This window comes from Pipistrellus kuhlii, unplaced genomic scaffold, assembly GCF_014108245.1.
Source record: "Pipistrellus kuhlii isolate mPipKuh1 unplaced genomic scaffold, mPipKuh1.p scaffold_m20_p_3, whole genome shotgun sequence".
In the NCBI taxonomy this organism is placed as follows: Eukaryota; Metazoa; Chordata; class Mammalia; order Chiroptera; family Vespertilionidae; genus Pipistrellus; species Pipistrellus kuhlii.
In genome coordinates, this window is record NW_023425529.1 from 180,840,988 (window position 1) to 180,861,582 (window position 20,595).

At 40.0% G+C, this 20,595-nt stretch overlaps 1 protein-coding gene across 2 annotated transcripts; it reads right to left on the reverse strand.

The window, feature by feature from the left end:
* Positions 1–6,853: 6,853 nt before the first annotated feature.
* Positions 6,854–19,560, reverse strand: TLR3 (toll like receptor 3). Of its 2 annotated transcripts, none has more exons than XM_045588943.1 (5): positions 19,247–19,560; positions 13,440–13,892; positions 10,565–10,756; positions 7,926–9,778; positions 6,854–7,673 (listed from the first exon to the last, which is right to left on the reverse strand). In XM_045588943.1, the coding sequence occupies exons 2-5, from the start codon at positions 13,881–13,883 to the stop codon at positions 7,445–7,447; spliced, it is 2,718 nt and encodes a 905-aa protein (XP_045444899.1). In that variant the 5' UTR covers positions 13,884–13,892; positions 19,247–19,560; the 3' UTR covers positions 6,854–7,444. The 2 variants fall into 2 exon arrangements, with proteins under 2 accessions (XP_045444899.1, XP_045444898.1); XM_045588942.1 differs by lacking the exon at positions 19,247–19,560 and adding an exon at positions 18,720–18,792.
* Between the last annotated feature and the right edge of the window lie 1,035 nt (positions 19,561–20,595).

A 20,595-nucleotide genomic window follows, 5' to 3' on the forward strand; every position in this document is an offset into this window, starting at 1 on the left:
TCAAGGGTAATTACTTTGGTTGCAGGCTCCTCCCCTGCCCCGGCCCTGGTCAAGGCTTATGCAGGAGGCAATCAATCGATGTGTTTCTCTCACATCAATGTTTCCCTCTATCTTTCCCTCTCTCTTCCACTTTTTTATAAAAATCAATGGAAAAATATCCTCAGGTGAGGATTAACAAAAATAAAATAAAATAATGTATATTTAATTAAATAATAATGAACATATAGCATATCAAAGCTTTGGGGTATAGCTGAATCTGTTCTAAGATCATGGGTGTAGACCTACAGGAATTTGTTAGAATAAGGAAAAGATAAAAATTAATAATATAAGAATCCAGTTCAAGAAGGTAGAACAAGATTAGTAAATTAAAAGAAAGTAGGAAGAAGAAAAAAATAAAGAAAATAGCAGGGAGTAATTAAATGTAAATCATATTTACTAGAGAAGGTCAACATAGTCATACTCTCCAGCCCATTTTACAAGTTCAGTGACCTTAATACTAAAACCTGCCAAGAACATTGTGACGAGGCCATGGGATGCTAATGATCGTGTGGGAGCCTTTGTTTCAAATAAACATGGAGTTTCGATAGAGAGAACAACGGGCAAAGGGAAAAGCAGGAGGCCCTTTTAGACTTGGATGGGATCCTAAAGAGCATCTTTGCTAGTAAAGATCTGAGAAGTGATTCAAGTCCCCACAAAGCACCCACGTCTCTGAGACAATTCCATTGGGGAAAATGTGTTACATCGTGGTTTTCTTTTCTATCTGAGGCTACTCATCCAAGAAACTAACATAAAGGTGTTGATTTTCCTGATTTCCAAGTTCAGTTAAGTCAGTCTCCTTTGTTTGCCTCTGTAGATGATTGCCTAATTAGACATGTTCCTAAAATCCCAAATAGCGCCTGCCAGGATTGCATCACAGAATGCCTAGCTGAGCTGTTCAAAGACTCCTGCTTTCAAGGTGACATTACTACTGTTTCTACGCCAAGCACAGAGTACTGCCAAGTCATCTGCACCCTTCACCCAAGATGTTTGCTCTTCACATTTACGGCTAAGTCATCAGCTAAAGATCCTACCAAATGGTAGGTATTTGCAATTCTACACAGAGAAACTAGATTTTACACAGTTACCTACTAATAAAACTCCTTCTGCCATTTAATGAAATTTAATAAAATTTAATATATTATTAAATTTCATCAAGTGAAATATTAAATATGAGATAAAAATATGATGTTCAGGCTCTAGTCAGTTGGCTCAGCGAATAGAAAGCATCAGCCTATAGACCAAAGCGTCCCAGGTTTGATTCTGATCGAGGGCATGTACCTCGGTTGCAGGCTCCTCCCCAGCCTGGGTTCTGGTCAGGCCACATGCAGGAGGCAACCAATAGATGTGTTTCTCTAACAGTGATATTTCTCTCTGTCTTTTCCCCTCTCTTCCACTCTTTCTAAAAATCAAAGGAAAAAATATCCTTGGGTGAGGATTAACATATAATAATAATATGGTGTTTTGGAAGATGAGGGAGGAATAGACATACCTCTCAAGATGGACTGTCCAAGCCCCCTTGTGATCTCTATATTAATGGTGCGTGTTCTTATTTCTCTTTACCTTTATGCTTGTTAATCATTTTGTCCTTTGCTTTCCTATTGATTATTGCTATTACTTGAAGTTATCTTTTTCCCTAGTAATTTTATTAGAAAAAAATTACATTTTATAAAGATGATGAAAGAGTACAGTGATCCCTGTACACCACCAATACTTTTTGACATTGTATCCTATTTATCTGTATTGAACATATGTTTAACAATGTGAAACAGTTTGAAAACATAATCCTTCACCCTTAACTATTTCAACATAACAATACATCATCCTACACAAAAGAGATAAAACATTAAAAAAAAGATCCTTTTATATCATCTGAATTGTCCCCCAAAGGTAATGTGTAGGTATTAATCAAAATCTTATCAAGATTCATAAATTATATTTGGTAGTTTTTGTCTCCATAGTCACATTTTTAAAAATTTTAGAACATTCTACCTAACACTTTGGTTTCATGCTGAAGTTGAATATTTTTTTGTTAATCTTCAACCAAGGGTATTTTCTCCAATGATTTTTAGAAAGAGGAGAGACACAGAGAGAGGAACTTCGACATGAGAGAGACACATGGACTGGTTGCCTCCCACATGCACCCCCACCAGGCTTGGGATCAAGCCTGCAACCAATGTATGTGTTCTTGTCAGGGATCAAGCCTAAGACATTTCTATCTACAGGGAGCGGCACTCTGTCTACTGGGCCAAACCGGTGAGGGGGAACTTGAAAATCCTATATATGATAATAAAGAGGTAATATTCAAATTGACTGTCACACCCTCACACAAGATGGCCATCCCAATGTGGTCACAAGATGGCTGCTCCCATGTGATCACAAGATGGATGCCATAAGATGGCTGGCAGGGCAGTTGGGGGCAACCAGGCCAGCAGGGGAGAACAGCTAGGGGTGACTGGGCCAGAAGGAGAGGTTAGTTCGGGGTGACCGGGCTGGCAGGGGTGGACATTTTGGGACAATTGGGCCTGCAGGGGAGGATAATTAAGGACAATCGGTCCAGCAGGAGAGCAGTTAGGTATCAATCAGGCTGGCAGGGGAGAGGTTAGGGAGTGATTAGCCTGGCAGGCAGAAGTGTTTAGGGGCAATCAAGCAAGCAGGCAGGTGAGTGGTTGGGAGCCAGCAATCCCGGATTGAGATCAGGCCTAAACCAGCAGTCAGACATCCCCCAAAGGGTCCCAGATTGAAGAAGGTGTAGGCTGGGCTGAGGGACATTGCCCTAGTGCATGAATTTTGTGCAACAGTCCTCTAGTTTAATAATAAAGCTTTACTGCCAAATTAAGTGATCAACATTTATGTGTGTTATTGCTGAATTAACAGATAATTCCACAGCACCCTGAAGATACAAAATTCACTGTTCTGGAAAGCTTGTAACCGAGAAACATGTCCTTAACCAGAATCAAACCTAGGACCCTTCAGTCTGTAGGCCGATGCTCTATCCACTGAGCAAAACTGGCTAGGGTTCTATTGTCTTAAGTCAACCAATTTGTGGCACTTTGTTAAGGCAGACATAAGAAACTAATACACTATTGGGATATTAGTTAATTATTTGGGTACTTCATCAATATGGTGTCTTGCTGGTACCTTTATGAAAACTTCGGTGGGTACATTTTCTGTGAAAAGCTGCTGTACATTAGAGTGATAATCATAATTGTTTCAAATCTACAGGGAGAATGACATGAATCCTGAAGAGAGAGGGGAATAAGGATCATTGTTGGTTAAGGCATTGAGGGTAGCATGCTGGCCAGCCAGCCTCATGAACAAGACACAGTGAATGAATGATTGATCCTTTTGTTTGAAGGTCCTTTGACAATGAGCTATAATTGCAAACATGATCAACAATTCTCAGCAAGATGCCGGGTCTTTTATACCCATTGTTCACCTGTCAACAGTCTTTCAGAGAGATGTTAGGTGCTACGCTGCTTTCCCCGTTAGTTACCAGTAGCAAGGCATTCTCATAGCATGAGCCCTGTGATGTGCCACAGAGGTCTGACTCCTGCAGAATGAGGAAGTGAAAGAAAATGCAATGAATCATTGCTTCTGACCAGGACCATGTTCATGTTAGATAGACTTTATTAGAAATGTCAAAGCAGTGTTTTGTGTGATAAAATTCTTCTGCTAATACCGATTGATGAATAATCTGAAGAATTTATTTTCTGATGTGTTCAATAATGCCTGGCTATGTCATTGAGAAAGGATTTGGAAGTCATAACCATGCTGCCATGAAGAAATGGCATGTTAAGTAAATAACCTGAGTAATTAATCTGCTTCAGAATTTAAATGGCCTCACTTAGCATGACATCCAGGCCAGAAACTCTAAAGAAGAATACTGTCACATTTGATTTAAAAAAAAAATTTAAAATGTTGAACAATGAAATACATTTTTTTTGATTGAACAAATATTTACTATGCATCACAGGGGAGCTGAGCAGTCTCTGGATTTGTGCTCTCTAAGTTCATATTGTTTCTACCACTGACCCACACCCAGGCCTCTCTCTCTCCCTTCATGGTTCCTATCTCAAATAATGGAATGTTGTGAGGCTCACATTAATTAACATCTGTTTGGCAGCTGGAACAGGGGAGCAGAGCCTGGCACAGGATCAGCTCTCAGTATATGTTTGTTTTTATTATCTGTGCAGCCAGGTTACACTGAACAACCCGGAAAAAGATCTAGAAGGAAATGAGAGCTACACTTATGTCCAAGTTTATTCCTTCTTGTACTAATTGGAAGTTTTCGGCAATGTCTTACTTGTTTTCAATGGTAAACACAATAAAAGAAAACAAAGCAGATCACAACCTCAAAAGCCTCAAGCAAGGTTTCTTGATATGCAATTGAGGGCTGTGGATTCTACCAAGGTTACAAAAACAAGAACTTGACACTGATGGGAAAGCTGCTTTAGATGACAGGATTGTTAATAGATCATGACTGCCTCTCCTGGGTGTGGTAGCAGACGCGGTGCAGTGGAACAAACCGAGACCAGACCCAGGGGACTCTCCAGATGCTCTCAGCTGCAAGTGCCAGAGAAAGCCTGCACTAACAGAAGCCTGAGCATTTCAGGCGCTTACATAGCTCCCAGCAGGAGGCCCACAATAAGCTGGTTTGGGATTGGTGCTGGGAATTATCAATGTCATCTGAGACTCAACACCTTTCTTTTTTGTTTGCTCACTGTAAGGTTGCAATGCTTTTTCCTGGGGGTTCCAGGATGGTATCCTGAGCTCCAATCATCTTCTCCTCAAATAACTACCTGCAAGGCAAGAAGGTACAGCTCATTCAGTCACTTTCCCTCTCATCAAGGAACAAAATACTTTCCAGAAGGTTCTCATTGGCCAGAACTAAATTAAAAGTCCTTCCCTAAGCTAATCATCAGCCAAGGGGAAATAAGCGTTGTCATGCTTTTCAATCATAGTGCACCTCCTAGTGGTTGAGCCAAAGTCTACTATCCCTCAGAACAAAATCAGGGCCCCCATCAATCAAGAAAGGAGAGATGGGCATGTTTGTTGGATAAAGTAGATAGCTACAAGGAATAGTTTGACTATCTTCCACTATCAAATTAAAAGGGCAGCTACCAGTTAACAGCTCACATTGTGCACTATCGATGTCACTCATGCACTGAGCATTTTAAGTGCTCTCATTGAAGAGGCAGTAACAGGCCTTCTCAAACCCAACCTCTTCATATTCCCAGATGACATATCACAGTCAATGCCAATATCATACCCCATAGTATTTTGGTAGTTTTAACCTTTACATTCGAGTCAGACTGCGTAGGTTCAAATGATGAATTTAGTAAGTGGCAGAGATGTGACATTGGGCAAGTTACGTAACCATATGCTTCAGTTTCCTAATCTGGAAAATGAGGCAACAGTAGTAGCCTATGTGGTTGGGAAAACTTAAACAAATACTACATTAAAATGACTTAAAATGTTTGCCTGACACATAGCATATGCTCCTTTAGGTGCTAATCTATACTAATAAAAGGGCAATATGCTAATTAGACCCAGTGGACTGGCCATCTTCCAGACATTCAAATTCCTTCTGGACAAAGCCACGGTGGTGGGGGCCGAGGCAGAGAGGGCAGCTGGGGACAAGATCAGGCCAGCAGGGAAGGGCAGTTAGGGGTGATTAGGCAGGCAGTAGAGAGGTTAGGGGCAATTGGGTAGGCAGGCAGAGGCAGTTAGGGACAATCAGGCATGTGAGCAGTTAGGAGCCAGTGATCCAAGATTGCGAGAGGGATATCCAACTGCCGGTCGGACATCCCATAAGTGGCCCCCGATTAGAGAAGATGCAGGTTGGACTGAGGGAACCCCCCCACAACCCAGTGCACAAATTTCATGCATCGGGCCACTAGTAATAATATTAACCATGACTGAAAACCAGGCAAATATTAATGAAGATTCTTCTCGATGCTTTTCCAGCCTTTGATTAAAAAGTGTGCAATTTGCTTTATGGTGCGTCTTTCCATGGCAAGAGAAATCATCTTGAACTTTGCACATTCTTTACACAAGTCACTTGGCTTCTGTGGGATTCCCAACTGTAATATTATTTTTTTAATGAAATTCTTATGAGTATTAAATGTTATAATGCATAAAGTAATTAGTAGGTAATAAATGGTTGATGAGCAGTTCTGGTAAAATAATGGAGATGCATCGGTGAAGAGGTTGTGACTAATTCAAAAGTCCACTGAATATGAGTCTACTTAAATGTTTCTCAAAGGGACATTATAGATCCTCTACAGCAGAGTTATCTGGGATGACTGTCAATGCCGAATTTTGAGCCAAACTTCGTGATTCAGAATTTCTGATGGCGATGCCCAGGATCTGCTTTTTAGCAAGCTACCCAGCTAAGTGGTCAGCTTGTTACAGTTTTAAACCTATTTGTCTAGTCCTTAATATGCATGGGTCCCTGTCAGCCCAGTGTCTTTTATTTGCCCAACAGAAATATGCCTGACTTTTCATGAAAGGGTTGTGGGGTATACCCCCCACTCATCTTTGACAACTGTGGTGCTCCCTGTGACCTCAGTTCAGAGTACTTTAAATTTTCCTGGCCTCCGGTTTTCTCTTGTGAAACTCCATTAGGAGTCAAGGAGCATATTCCTGCCTTCCTAAGCCAGTCCCCAACTCTTTGGTTTGAGACCTCTCCCCATACCTTGTCCAATGCATCTCTTTCATCTAACTGTTTCTGAGTTATATCCCTTTATAACAAACCAGTAATCCAGTAAGTAAAACGTTTCTCTGAGTTCTGCGAGCTGTTTTAGCAAATGTATTTATTAAATCATTTGTTTTCTTAAGTAATCAAAATTACTAACAAATGTTTTCTGCTCTAGAGTCTGCATATTAAAATAGTATTTATAATTTAACAAAATCAACACTGGAATAGGCACTACTAAAATACAACTGGAAAATTATCGTAATTAAACTTTAAAAATATGGGTATATATTCTATTGTTTATAATTAAAATACCATTGTGCTCATTAAAACAATTATTTTTTTTATTCTGAGTACATAAAAACCCCCAAATATAACTATTACAAACCCTCCCATAACTACTACTTCACTTAAATAAGGAATATCTTAAAACTTTCTTAAGTTTTCATTGGCCTCAGTAACCAATTATGTATATTCATTAATAGGAGATATTCCCATATGATTCTTTTGGGTCAAATTAAGTCAATTGGTTATAAAAAGTCTAAAATAAGGAGAAATATTTTCATAAAAGAGAAATAACTGTGATATAATACTCTCACCTATAAAATATAAACAAACAGATTTACACAATTTTCAAGTAAAACTTAAATTTACCATGAAACTTTTTAAATTAGGAAAGTTACCCCTTTATTTAATTTTTAAATAAATCTAATGTACTGAATTTCTGGACCCAAGTGCTACTTGCAGTTTATGATGGAAGGCATTTTTCCGTTCTTTCTGAACTGGCCAGTTCAAAATGCAGTGAGATTTAAACATTCCTCTTCGCAAGCAGAGTGCATGGTTCAGTTTATAATCTGGAATCTCCTCAAGAAAGATCAAGATAATGGAATCCAGGTTTTGTTCAATAGCTTTCTGAACTGCTTGGTGCACCTTAAATCTAAGCAACAACAAACAAGCAAAAACACAAGAAATTGAATTAAGTTATTTATATATACAGTTTTTAATAGTCAAAAGCTCTAAAATCTAAAATTCCCCTTAGAATTTACTTTGATCTCTCACTGAGAATCAGGTTACATTCTTTCTTAATTTTATTTTTTAAATTCATTGAGTTGTGAGTAAAATGTCGATAAGATTGAAAAGCTCAATGTAAAAACAGGTATATACTTCAAATGTCACAGTGTTCACCTACCTTTTGCATAATGGGTCTTTCAGTAGATGCTGTGTTATAACAAAAATGGTTTTCCTGCTCCTTTTGATGCTATTCACAATTGCTTCAAGTTCCAGGACACCTGCCTGAAAGTCCCTTTCTTCCAGACAAAATCTGAGAGTTTGATCTTGCTCTTCCATCGGGGAGAAGTTCTCCCAGACCCAGTCCCTATCTTCATAGGCGTGAATTATATACGCCACATAGTCAAACTGCTCTGGCTGTCTATCCATTTCTTTGAAACCGAGAGCGCGATGCACTAAAACATTCCAGTAGAAGGATATCCTCCAGCCTTCGAAATGGATGCCCAGTACAATAAAGATAAAACTCAACAGGATGCTGGTATTTACTATAAAGAGGAGCTTGAAGGGGGCACTGTCTTTGCAGGGTGATATATCAAAAAGCATCACTGGGAAACCATGGTATTGCGGAGGGGTATTGCAGAGATAGTGGCTTGATAGCTCAGAGATATTGGTGTGGGTAGCATTGAGCCAGGTAACAAACCAGGCAATGCTCTCACACGTGCAGTCGAATGGATTAAAGCGCATGTCTAAATTACTCAGGTTCCTGAAAGCCGGCCCGAAAACATCCTTCTCAACCGACGTGATGAGGTTCTTCTGAAGACTCAACGACTTTAGAGATGCCTGCTTGTCGAAGATGGATGGTGGAAGTACATTCAAATTATTCAACCCTAAACTGATGCTCTTTAACTGAAGCAAGTCCTTGAAGGCCTCTGCCGGGATCTCATCAAAGCCATTAGACTCTAAATTAAGGATGTGGAGGCGAGAAAGACCCTTCAGAAAATTCACAGGACCGCCAGGGTTTGCTTGTTTCCAGAGCCGGGCTAAGTTGTTATGCTGCAAATCCAGAATCTCCAGTCTGTCCAGACCCTCCAACAGCTCATCGTTGATGTTGGCTATGTTGTTGTTGCTCAGGTCGAGGATGGTCATATTGGTGAGAGGGCGGAAAGGGGAGGGGGAGCTATCCAGGTTTTTAAGGGCCACCCTTCGGAGCATCAGCTGTCGAAGGCTTGGGACCGAGGCAAAAGAGCTGCTTGTCAGTTGCAGGTATTTGTTGTAGGAAAGGTAGATTTCAACAATGTTTTCTAGGCCTCTCCATTCCTGGCCCGTGAGTTCCTGCCCGATGTCATTAATGCCGAGGTCCAGTACCTTTAGGTGTCCCAACCAAGAAAAAGCTCCCCTCTCTATTTTTGAGATTTTATTTCTTGTCAGGTTGAGCATCAGTAAAGGAGAACGAGCAAGTGATTCAAATGTTTTATTTGTCAACGTTTGCAAACCGGTGAAGGAGTTGGCTAGACTTAAGTATCGCAGCTGTGTGAGTCCCGCGAACATGTTGCTTTTTATGCCTGGAAAGTTGTTATTGTCCATGTTAAGATGCTCCAAACTTGTTAGCCACTGAAAGGAAAAATCATCAATCTTGGGAGACAAAGAGAGGGAATTGCTTTGTTTCGTAAAGGAGCATCTCAAGTTCAGGTATCGCACATTGGAAAGCCCATAGAAAGAGCGAGAAGACAAATGTACTATGTTATTATACTCCAGAAAGAGATATTCTAGATGTGGAAGCCACGCAAAGGAGTCATTGCCAATGGCATTTAAGCCATTATTGGAAAGATCGAGCACGGTGAGGTTCGTCTGCTTGAGTCCAGCGAAAGTCGTGTTGCTTGTTTTGTACAGCTGGGTGCCGCTCAGGGAGAGAGTCTGGATGTTTGTGTTTGACAGTTCCTGACAAAGGTTCTCGGTGAGACTGGGGCCCAGCTGGGCATTGTTCAGAGAGAGACCAAACAATTTTCCAATTGCATGAAAACACCCTGGAGAGAACTAAGGGTGGAGGGAGGGGGGGGGGAGTAGGTTAATAACCAAGACACAGTAGAGTTTGTATGAACCTTGCAACTCAATCTGTTAAACACAATGCATTACTTCAGTCCCCTCCCCCTTATTCACCTTCTCTGGGTTTTTTCTCTGTCCCTCTAATGCACATCTCCTTATTCTGCACCTGTAACACCCAGGCCTTGCTCCAACCCCCCACTCCCCCCACATCCCTCCCCTGGCCACAGGGTAACTTCTCCTCAGCATCCATGGCTCAGCTTAGATGTCACTCCCAACATTGTGCTACACTGTCTAGCACACAGCCTTACGAAGTAATGTTTATTACACTAACTTTATAACTGGACAACTGGAGTAGAGAGAGCTTGAATAATTTGCCTGATTGCACAATTAATGAGAAAGCCCAGAGAGGAAGGCAACTATCTTAGCTCTAAAGCCCATGCTCTTAAGCATCACGCCCTGTTAATTCTCTCAGAGATTCTGTAAGATAGGATGGTTTTATTTCCACTTTACATGTGAGGACCCTGAGAGCTGAAGTTCCCCAAAGTCCAAGTACTGGTCTATAATGGAAGGAGGATTTTAAGCCACTTCTGTTGGACGGCGGAGCCTTAGCTCCTAATTGTTACCCAAGTTCCTTTCTCGTGAGGGTGACATCAATGACCAAGAAGTCAGTGTGAAGGATTTCAGAAATCTATAGGGATTTTTGGATTCTTATCCATGTGACACAATTACAGACTGCCCACACTTAAAGACAGAACTCAAATTTATATCACTTCTTACCTCTTTAATTTGATTTGAAGACAACTCTAATTTTTTTAAAGAAGAATTGCCAAGGAAATCAAGTTCTTCACCTCTCAGTACATGAATTTTATTATTTGATAAAAGGAGCTCTTGGAGATTTTCCAGTTGGAGTTCAGTTCCTAATTTAGTCGATGATAAGCCATTGTGAGATAGATCTAATCTGATTAAATTCTGAGAGAGAGAAAAAAAGTACACGTTAAAGTTTTGCCATCAAAAAAAGTTCCTCTAAATCAGGGGTAGGGAACCTTTTTTTCTGCCAAGGGCCATTTGGATATTTATAATATCATTCACATGCTATACAATACTATCAGCTTAAACATTAACCTGTATAATTGGTCAAACACTTAATTAACTCACTCCTAGTGCCTTGGCAGGGCCAGACCAAATGACTTTATGGGCCGTATACAGTCTGCAGGCCAGATGTTTCTCACCCCTGCACTAAATGTATGTGAACCTTAGAAAGAACTCAAGAGCAAAATGCCATTTCTCTATTATTCTATAGAAAACTGACAGTAGGAGTAATAAAAATCTTTGTTGAGATTGAAAATATTATTGTTGCAAGGATTTAGTTTCTTACATCAAGAATCACTTTATTTCTCTTACTGAAATAAAAAAGGCTTAAGATTACTTATTCATGACATAAACAATAGTCATAATAAGCATGTATTTACATATCTATATATATAAAAGGCTAAGCAACCAGCCAACCGTTTGACCAACCAGTAGCTATGACAAGCACTGAGCACCAGGGGGCAGACACTCAACCACAGGCATGGAAACATGGAACAGACTGATAAATCTCAGAGGAAAAGAGGGAGAGGGGAAGATGGGAAGAGATTAACCAAAGATCTTATATGCATCGTAGAGGACTTGTGCACTGGTGGGGTCCCTCGGCTTGGCCAGTGCCCTCTCGCAATCCAGGACCCCCTGGGGAATGTCAGATAGCCAGTTTCAGCTGAATCCCCACAGGGCAGGCTGAGGGACCCCACTGGTGCATGAATCTGTGCACCGAGCCTCTAGTTTATTTATAGTAAACTTATATTTCTGATCTAAGTAATATTCATGTGGCTTTTTAAACATATAGTGTTATACATCAGTCTTGAAACTAAACAACAGGAAAAGAGAATTTTTTTTTTTTTAAACTATGAGGCCCAGCTAGTGTTGTTCAGTGATTGAGCATCAACCTATGAAGCAGGAGATTCCAGTTCGATTCTCGGTCAGGGCACATTCCTGAGCTTTGTCCCCACTGTGTGGTGTGCAAGAGGCAGCCAATTGGTAATTCTCTCATCAATAGAAACATTGATGTTTCTATTTCTCTCTCCCTCTCCCTTCCTTTCTGAAATCAATAAAACATATTTTGAAAAAGAATTTTCAGTAGAACTTTGTCAACCATAAAATCCTAAGAAGATTTTTACATTGAGCAAGATTCATAGCTATGTAAACTTAGCATCATGTCAAGTAGAGAATGTTCATTTTTGTTTGTTTTGTCAGGGTTGTGGGATGTTTTTTCACCCTATGCTGTTTTTGAACATGTATGCTACAAACTCAAGTAAAAGATAAGGAAACATTTATATATGTTAGGGCAAAATCTTATGTCTATTAAACAAAGTAACACTTTTATTTATTTTTAAAAGATAATGATTAAATTTCCCCCAATGATTACTCCAACTGGATATTGAGGTCTTTGTGTCCAAAGGTGTTTTTCCACCTTATAATCTAAGAAGGCCCCAAAAGAAATTTCAAATAGCTTCCAAGCAAATCATTTTATAAAAGTTTCTAAGCATATTTAAATATGTGTTATTCTTGGCATCTGAGGTCAAGAAATGACCAGTAGCTATAAGTCCATTAAAAAGAAGAAAACAAATAGTTTTGAAAATGGCTTTGGTTTAGGAAAAGGACTTAATAATTGTCTCAGATTTAAAGATAATAAATATAGGATGGGACAAAAGTAGGTTTACAGTTGTGAGTACATGAAACACAGTTTATTCTTATATTATTTAATTGTATTGGTTTTCATATAAGTAACTATCAACCTACTTTAGCTCTACCCTGTACATTTTTCACAGATTTAAAATTCAAGCAAAATACTAAAAGGGAAAATGTAAGTAGTCATTGGAAAAACAATATTGTGAGATTTCTAAAATCAAGAATAGGTAACTTTAAGTTGAACAACTTATCATCTATCAATGTGTTAACCTTATTTAAGTCAGAATTTACACTCGACTTTTTTTCTCATTATTTCAGGTACAAAATCAGCAGCCTTGAAAGGGTATTTGCTGTGCTCCTCATGGGATGTTCCAATTCATCTTTGATCCCTACCTCCTGTATCTAAGAAAGTTCTGTTTCTAATGGGAAGAAGCAAGAGAGGCAGAGATCTTTAAAATTAAGATTGAAACTGATTTAAGCCCTAGACTATTTGGCTCAGTGGATAGAGCATCAGGTTGCAGACTGAAGGGTCCCGGGTTTGATTCCCGTCAAGGCCACATACCCGGGTTATGGGCTCAATCCCTAGAAGGGGTGTGCAGGAGGGAACCAATCAATGATTCTCTTTCATCACTGATGTTTCTATCTCTCTCTTCTCTTCCTTCCTCTCTGAAACCAATAACAAATATATTTTTACTAAAAAAAGAGAAACTGATTTAAGATGATATTTTCTCTTTTCAAAACATTTCCCATGATAATGGCAATATTTGTGTGTGGTTCCCCTCAGCTCTCCAATTTGGATAGATCAGATTTCTCCTTCTCCACTCAGATATCTAGATATTAAGTCTAAGGATGAATACATGATTTAAAACCTTAACATTAGATAACATACTTTTCATTTATTATATGGAAATAAACATTTTCACCTTACCTTCAGGTTTTTAAAGGGATTATTTTGAATTTTATGGATTAAGTTGTATCCAAGATGGAGTTCAGACAAATTCTGGCAGAAGATAAAGGTTTTGTCAGAAAGTTGAGACAGCTCATTGTGTTGGAGGTTCAAAATTTCCAACAAGGGGAGTTTTTGGCACAATTCTGGCTCCAGTTTTGAGATGGAGTTAAATCCTGCATCTAAGATAGTAAGTTGACTGTATCTTGTAAGATTGGCAGGTGGTAATTTTCTGATTTGATTATGGGTCAGATTCAGCACTGTTATGTTTGCCGGGAGGTCATCCGGTATCTGAGTCAACTTCAGGTGACTGCAGTCAGCTACTTCATGCTGAACAGCACACCTGCTGGCAGAAGATACGCACTGCATCCAAAAGGGCAACAGTCCCAAAAAGCAGCAGATATTACACAGCAGACTCCGGCTCATGATTCCACCCTATAAAAAATATTAGAAAGCAATAAATTATATTAATAACACATGTTTTTACATGCATTGGTATATTCTTTGTAAAATATGTAACCAAATGTATCTATGCATGATTTTTTTTTAACTATAACTTTCATGATATACAAGTATGTTTAATACAGGTAGTACATTATATGGAAACCAGTGGTCCAGTGCACGGACTCATGCATATTGAAAGGAAATTAATTAGAAAAAATATTTGAATATCTCTATTTGCCCTTTTTCTATAATAGAAGTGAAAGAAAATTAGTAAGATGTACATGAAAATAATATAACTTTATTAATAAGTAAACAATAACAATATGATATAACAACAACAAAGATATATGAAAACAAAAACATGATATAAAAACAACAAAAACATGATATAAAAACAACAATGATACAATGACTGATAAAAGGATTAAACTTATTCTAATATCTCCATGCATACCACATTAAGAGTAAAAACACTTTCAGATTGCTTGAGTAAGTCCCTTGTGATGAAGTATTTACAACTTTAACTTTAAGGTCACATACTCTTTGAACTCGAGAGAAAGCAGCATATAACTGACCATGTCCAAAAATGGGTTCAGGTAGGAATATTCCTACTCTGTCTTAATAAATCACAAGAGTTTATCCTTGTGATTTATTAATAGTCATTGCAAATGCTGGCATCACAGGAAACTGCCTTCAAATTAATTAAATGGGAGGCCAGTGTCAGACGGAGACAAATAAATTAGTTAACATTAATTTTTAAAAATATGCTGGGTGTTCTAGAAAATTTATATCATTTGGAGGAACTTCGCCTTTGCTACAACACTGAGTACATTTTCCATCAGATGGTTTTTCACTGGAGAAATTTAGGGATAGGCAAAATTGACATGTAACAGTCCTTCCACCACAACTGTGTTCGATAATTGCACCCTCATTTACCTCATTTTTGCTATGAAGGCAGTTCCTACTATTATTGGCAGTACTTGTTGATGGCTGTTTTTCAGACATATTCTGTTGACGAAGTTGCTTTCTTTCAGCCTCAGAGGATCATTGTGCCAACAGTTGGTCTGCAGATACGTTCTGTCAATGACCCTGGCTTCTTTTGGCTTCAGAGGTATGTTGTGGCAATAGTTGATCTTTAGACATATTCCATTATCAACTTCGGCTTCAGAACGTCAACAAAAACGTGACCTCATTACCCGGTGCCCACGGCCACCATTTCCAGGCTGGGCTGGGCTGTGGTCCGCATTTTGCACCATGGGGTCTTGGCAGCATCGGCTGTGATTTGGTGGACTGTCTGTCACTCCAGGATGGTGGCAGGGCCTATTCCCACTTGGGGGAAGCGGAGGGTTGCTTTGTGGACACCAGATATGCAATGTCATTTCTCTGTGTTTGTCACAGCAGCTCCTGTGTTGAGTGTCTGCCCTCTGGTGGTCAGTGCACATCATAGTGACCAGGTGGACAGTTGGACATTTAGCATATTAACCATATATAATTCAAACAGCATAGAAAATACAGAATAAAACTTACAAACTCCCTCTTCACCCTTCACTTACATTCCCATGGCTATGACCTAAAGTAATCTTTTGATAGTGTCTATTTTTAATTCTCATGGCCACCTTCACAAACCTAAATACTATGCTTATGTTGCTATTTCTTCACTTACTGACTTTACCTATTTTCTTCCCATTCTAAAGATAAGGAACTTAATTACTGTGTTTCATCATTGTCGTCACCATTTTTCTTTAGTTATTTTTAATTTAATTTAGTCTATTGTTACAATTATAATTTTAAAGACTATACTTAGAATTCTATCTATTGATCAACCAACTTTAAACAAACAAACAAAAAAAACCCCTTGACTCTTCACCATGTGATACAGGAAATGTGCATCCCTGTATTATCTACACACTTCTTCCTTCCTCACATTTCTTAAAACTGTCCGCTATAAAAGATACATAATGTTAGCATTTATCCTAAAGCTATGGCAGGTCAGATAAACCTGGTCTAGATCAAGTCATAAAATCTAAAGTCAATAGATATCATTTATAATTTTATGATAATATAAATGACTGCTCACTGCAGAATCAGTAAGACTCAGAGAAACACAGCCATTAAGAGAACAAACCCTGGAATTACACCCTTTGGGTTCTGATCCTGGATCCGCTACTATTATATATAGCCTGGAGCAAGTTAATCTATTTCTCAGGCCTTAGTTTTCTGGTCTTGGAAGTAGAGATAATTAGAGTCACTCCTCCATAGTTTGTCACAAAGGTTAAAAGAGATGTCTTTCAGTGTCTGGAACAAAGCAGGATTTAATGTTACTATTATTATTATTAGTCAGTATAATAATCCATGTTGTATAAAATGTTAATTATAACTATTTTCTATTTTTTATTTTCTTTACTTAAAAAAAATCTATGCAAAATGAAATACACTGAATGGCCAGATTATTATGATCTCTGAATGCATAATAATCTGGCCACTCAATGCGCAGGCGTGCGTGTATGTGTGTGTGTATGTGTGTGTGTGTGTGTGTGTGTGTGTGTGTGTGTGTGTCTATGAGGCTTCGTGCATGGGTAGTGTCTGGCCAGCCTGGCCAGGAGGAGGGGACATTGGCAGATGGCTGGCCTGCCTGCTGGTCAAACTTCTGGTCAAGGGGCAATTTGCATTTCAGTTTCTTATTATATAGGATATACAATGAGTGGCCAGATTATTATGCGTTCAGAGATCATAATAATCTGGCCATTCAGTGTATTTGCATATTAGCCTTTTATTATATAGGATATACACTCGTTCACCATTAAATTGGAAGGAAATAGTAGTGGGAGCCAAGCATGTAAAATAGTTGATATTCAGGAAATGCATGGAGGCTTAGAAAGACTGGAGAAGCCCCTTTAACGCCACCCTGGGTGAGGCAGAGAGCTTCCTTCAGGACCCACGTAGCACTGCCTTCGCAGGCGGGGAAGCAGCCAGCATCCTCCCTGAACAACCACACCATTTAAGAAGGCCTTATTCCTTTCAAAATGCTCATTTTTCCATTTCATTTTAAAGAATGGAAAGCAAGTCCTAGGTTAGGAGGCATGAGACATCTTACCCTACTACTTGGTCCAAAGAATGAAATTAATAAATTTAAGCACTTGCTAATACAACAGTCACCAAATCCGAGGTCTTTAAAATATATTTTCTTTTAAAACTAGTGGAGATCTTTACTTTCCCTCCTCTAGGGCACATGTCCAGGGCTTACCAATGCGGCAGGTGGGCAGGTGACCCCCAGGGTAAGTGACCTCTCCTCTTCGGGAGACGCCCAGGCCCCTACCAGTGGGGTTTCCCAACCCCTTTCCCAACCCACCTATTGGCATTTTCCTGGCGAGCAATGACACTTAACAGTTTCCTTTATGTGCTTACTGTCTATTTGTATGTCTTCTCTATGCTCAAATATTTTGCTTATTTATTAATCAGGTTGTTTCTTTTTTATTATTGTTTTATAATTACTATTGTAACTATACTCTTTTAATTGTTGTAGCTTTACAGTAAGTCTTAAAGTCAGAAGTGTAAAATTTCCCATTTTGTAACTCTTTTACTAGATTGCTTTACGGCATGCAATGGTTTATGGGAATTATCTGAAATAATTTTATTTTTTATTTATTTAATAAATCCTCCTGCCGGGACTGGTTTGGCTCAGTGGATAGAGCGTCGGCCTGCGGACTGAAAGGTCCCGGGTTCGATTCCAGTCAAGGGTATATACCTTGGTTGCGGGCACATCCCCAGTGGGAGTTGTGCAGAAGGCAGCTGATCGATGTTTCTTTCTCATCGATGTTTCTAGCTCTCTATCCCTCTCCCTTCCTCTCTGAAGAAAAAAAAAAAAAATCAATAAAATATATTAAAAAAAATAAATAAATCCTCCTTATGAAGAAGTAAGTGGCAACAGAAGAGGTCATGGTTGTTTTTATCCAATGCTGTGTAACATAGAAAGATAATTAGAATGTAGCCAGAATTGAATAAATATATGCTGATTGAATAGCTTTCCATGGACAGTTAAAAATCAGCTCAAGAAAACATTTTTTTTTTGTTTTGTTTTTATGTATGGTCACAAAGTTGTTTTGGTGGTATTTGTACCCGATGTAGTATTTGCTAGTATGATTGCTTACCTAGTTTACCATTTTCACAGTTAAAAAAAATCAAATATATCCTCAAGGTATGGGGATGAATCAATAATAATATTTTAATAGATTTTTGTATAAGCTCTAAAAGAAGAATTCCATATAAGTTTGACTGTAAAATCCTTGTATGATTATTCTAGGAAAACAAAACTTGTCTGAGTATTTAAAATTATTCTTTTTAACATTAGTGGTTTTATTTTTATTCTACCGTGGCTCTCAGAAAAACAGAAGAAATCAGCTTTTATAAATTAACATTCTCATCCAGTGGCCTTTACAATGCTGGCACCAGATACTTTTAAAGGTACACACATTTCATGTACACAGGCTCCGAGGGCATCACAGCCTGAGCCCAGAGGGACCTGGCCGTGTGAAGAGCCGGTTCAGGGAGCACAGGATTCTGTCTGTCCGAGCCAGCGCCACACTGCGCAGTGGTGAGGACATGGAGTCTGGAGCCAGGCTGCTACAGTTTGGCTTATTACGGGATATTTCTCTGTCCCCCTACATATACACACACACACACCGCATGCAGCCACATGCCAACACAAAGCCATATTGCAAAGTTGGGAGGCCACTTCCTGCAACTGCTAGCTGCCAAGGCTGACTCCATCTCCGTCTGACCTGACCCACATCTGCCCAAGCTAATCGCTGATCCTCTTACCCATCCGAGCGGCTTCCCACTTCTCATCTCCATCCTCTTCCTTTCCTAGGCCACAGACAGCCTTTGTCTCACCCCGGGAACAGACGAAGGGTGTCTCCCTTTCCAGCACATTGTCTTAAAGTGCCAGCTCAGCTCCACCCCAGCCAGGCAGGCAGGGAGAGGGAGAAAAGCTCTGTGAAGCTCTCATGACTTTGTATCTTTAAGACAAAAGTGTAATTTTTGTAAAGGCTATCGCCCAAGAATTCCACTAGCTACCTTCATGTGCCAGCCAGCTACATCACAAAGGAAATAAACTTTTTTTCTTTCATTTGCTGCAATAAAAGGTGTTGCTATTATTTGCACTGAGTTACGTACACTTCTTCCCAGAGCTACATCTCCTGCCTGTCTCTCCATGCTCCTAGGTGAGTGATTCTGGCGTGAGTGATTCTGGCTAGATTTCAAGCACCGGAGCAAAGAAAGAGCAACAAATCTGAAGCCCTCGTTCCACCCAAGGAGAGATCCTGGCCGCCCGAAGGTGGAATCTCTACCTTGACTCACTCTGCGGAAGCTGACTGCCCCTCTTGTCCAAATCCAGCCGTGTTCCCAGGAACAGATTTGCTGCAATCTTGAAAGTGAAACTGAAGTTAAAAAAAAAAAAAAAAAAAAAAAAAGACCTGTCCTATCTAGTTGGTGCATTCTAAGAAGGGCAAAGGAAATAAAACACAAGCACAGCAAGAGGCATGGAAAACAGCTCCTTGAGAATATCTTCCTCCATTTTCTTAGGTGCAGTCCCCTGGGTTTCCTTAAAAGGGGCACAGATTTAGCCACAGAGGAAGTTCAGACAAAGAGACTTCACCCCTCAGTGCGGGCAGAGCCGGTATTAAATAGTTAATGAATAATCTAACTGAGAGGGAATTCCTCTGCTATTAACCCGAGGCTGATGCAAAACTGTCAGAATTGAACAGTGTGCAGTCAGAGGGACAGAAAAAACCACTCTGTGCCTAATCAAAGCTAATTACTTCCATTTCTCTAATCTCGCTTTCTCTTCTTGCTGACACTGTAAAGGAAGTAAGTGCAGAAACTCACCCTTTGATCAGAGAAGGGCCAAGTTTCACAGCTGAGAGGGTGCCAGCGCTGTTCACAGGCAGAACCTGCGGGGAGCACCCAGGCGCCCCCAGAAAGTTCAGCTTCACTGTCTTGTCTTCCATTCGCTTTACTGACTCCAACTGGTTAAAGCAATGTGCTTGTCCAGAAATGAGCACATTTTTTATTATGATTTATTATTATAACTACACAGTGGCCTGGTGTATGAACTTCATGCATGTGTTGGGAGAGGTGTCTCTCAGCCCAGACTGCACCCTCTCCAATCTGGGACCCCTCAGGGGATGTCCTACCTGCAGTCAGACATCCCTCCCACAATCCAGGACCACTGGTTCCTAACCACTCACCTGCCTGTCTGCCTGATCACCCCTAACCACTCTGCCTGCTGGCCTGCTCAGCCTCAACTGCCACTCCCCGCCAGCCTGCTTGCCTCCAACTGCCCCCCCCCCCCCCCTGCCAGCCTGATAACCCCCAACTCTGCCTCCCCCTGCTGGCCTGCTTACTTCCAACTGCTCTCTCCCTTCTCTCACCCTCTCGGCCTGATTGCCCCTAACTGCCTCTGCCTTGGCCCCACCACCATGGCTTTGTCCGAAAGGAAGGACATCGAGAAGGTCCCCCGGTCTAATTAACATATTATCCTTTTATTAGTATAGATAGGTATTTTAGCAAAACATGACGATTAGCAGGGACTGTAGAGATCACCTCATCCAACCCCTTAGCCTGAGAAATGAGGAAAATGAAACCTAGTGGTGAGAGATTTGCCTAAGCTGCCACAACGCCTTATACAAACAAGTAA

Excerpts from the sequence above, each read along its gene's own strand:
- TLR3 (XM_045588942.1), bottom strand. The coding sequence starts at position 18,752 with ATGGAGATGAGAAGTGGGAAGCCGCTCGGATGG. Across the intron at positions 13,893-18,719 it reads GTGGGAAGCCGCTCGGATGG|GGTGGAATCATGAGCCGGAG; the intron begins GTAAGAGGATCA and ends TATTTTTTATAG. Across the intron at positions 7,674-7,925 it reads AAAGACCCATTATGCAAAAG|ATTTAAGGTGCACCAAGCAG; the intron begins GTAGGTGAACAC and ends GTTGTTGCTTAG.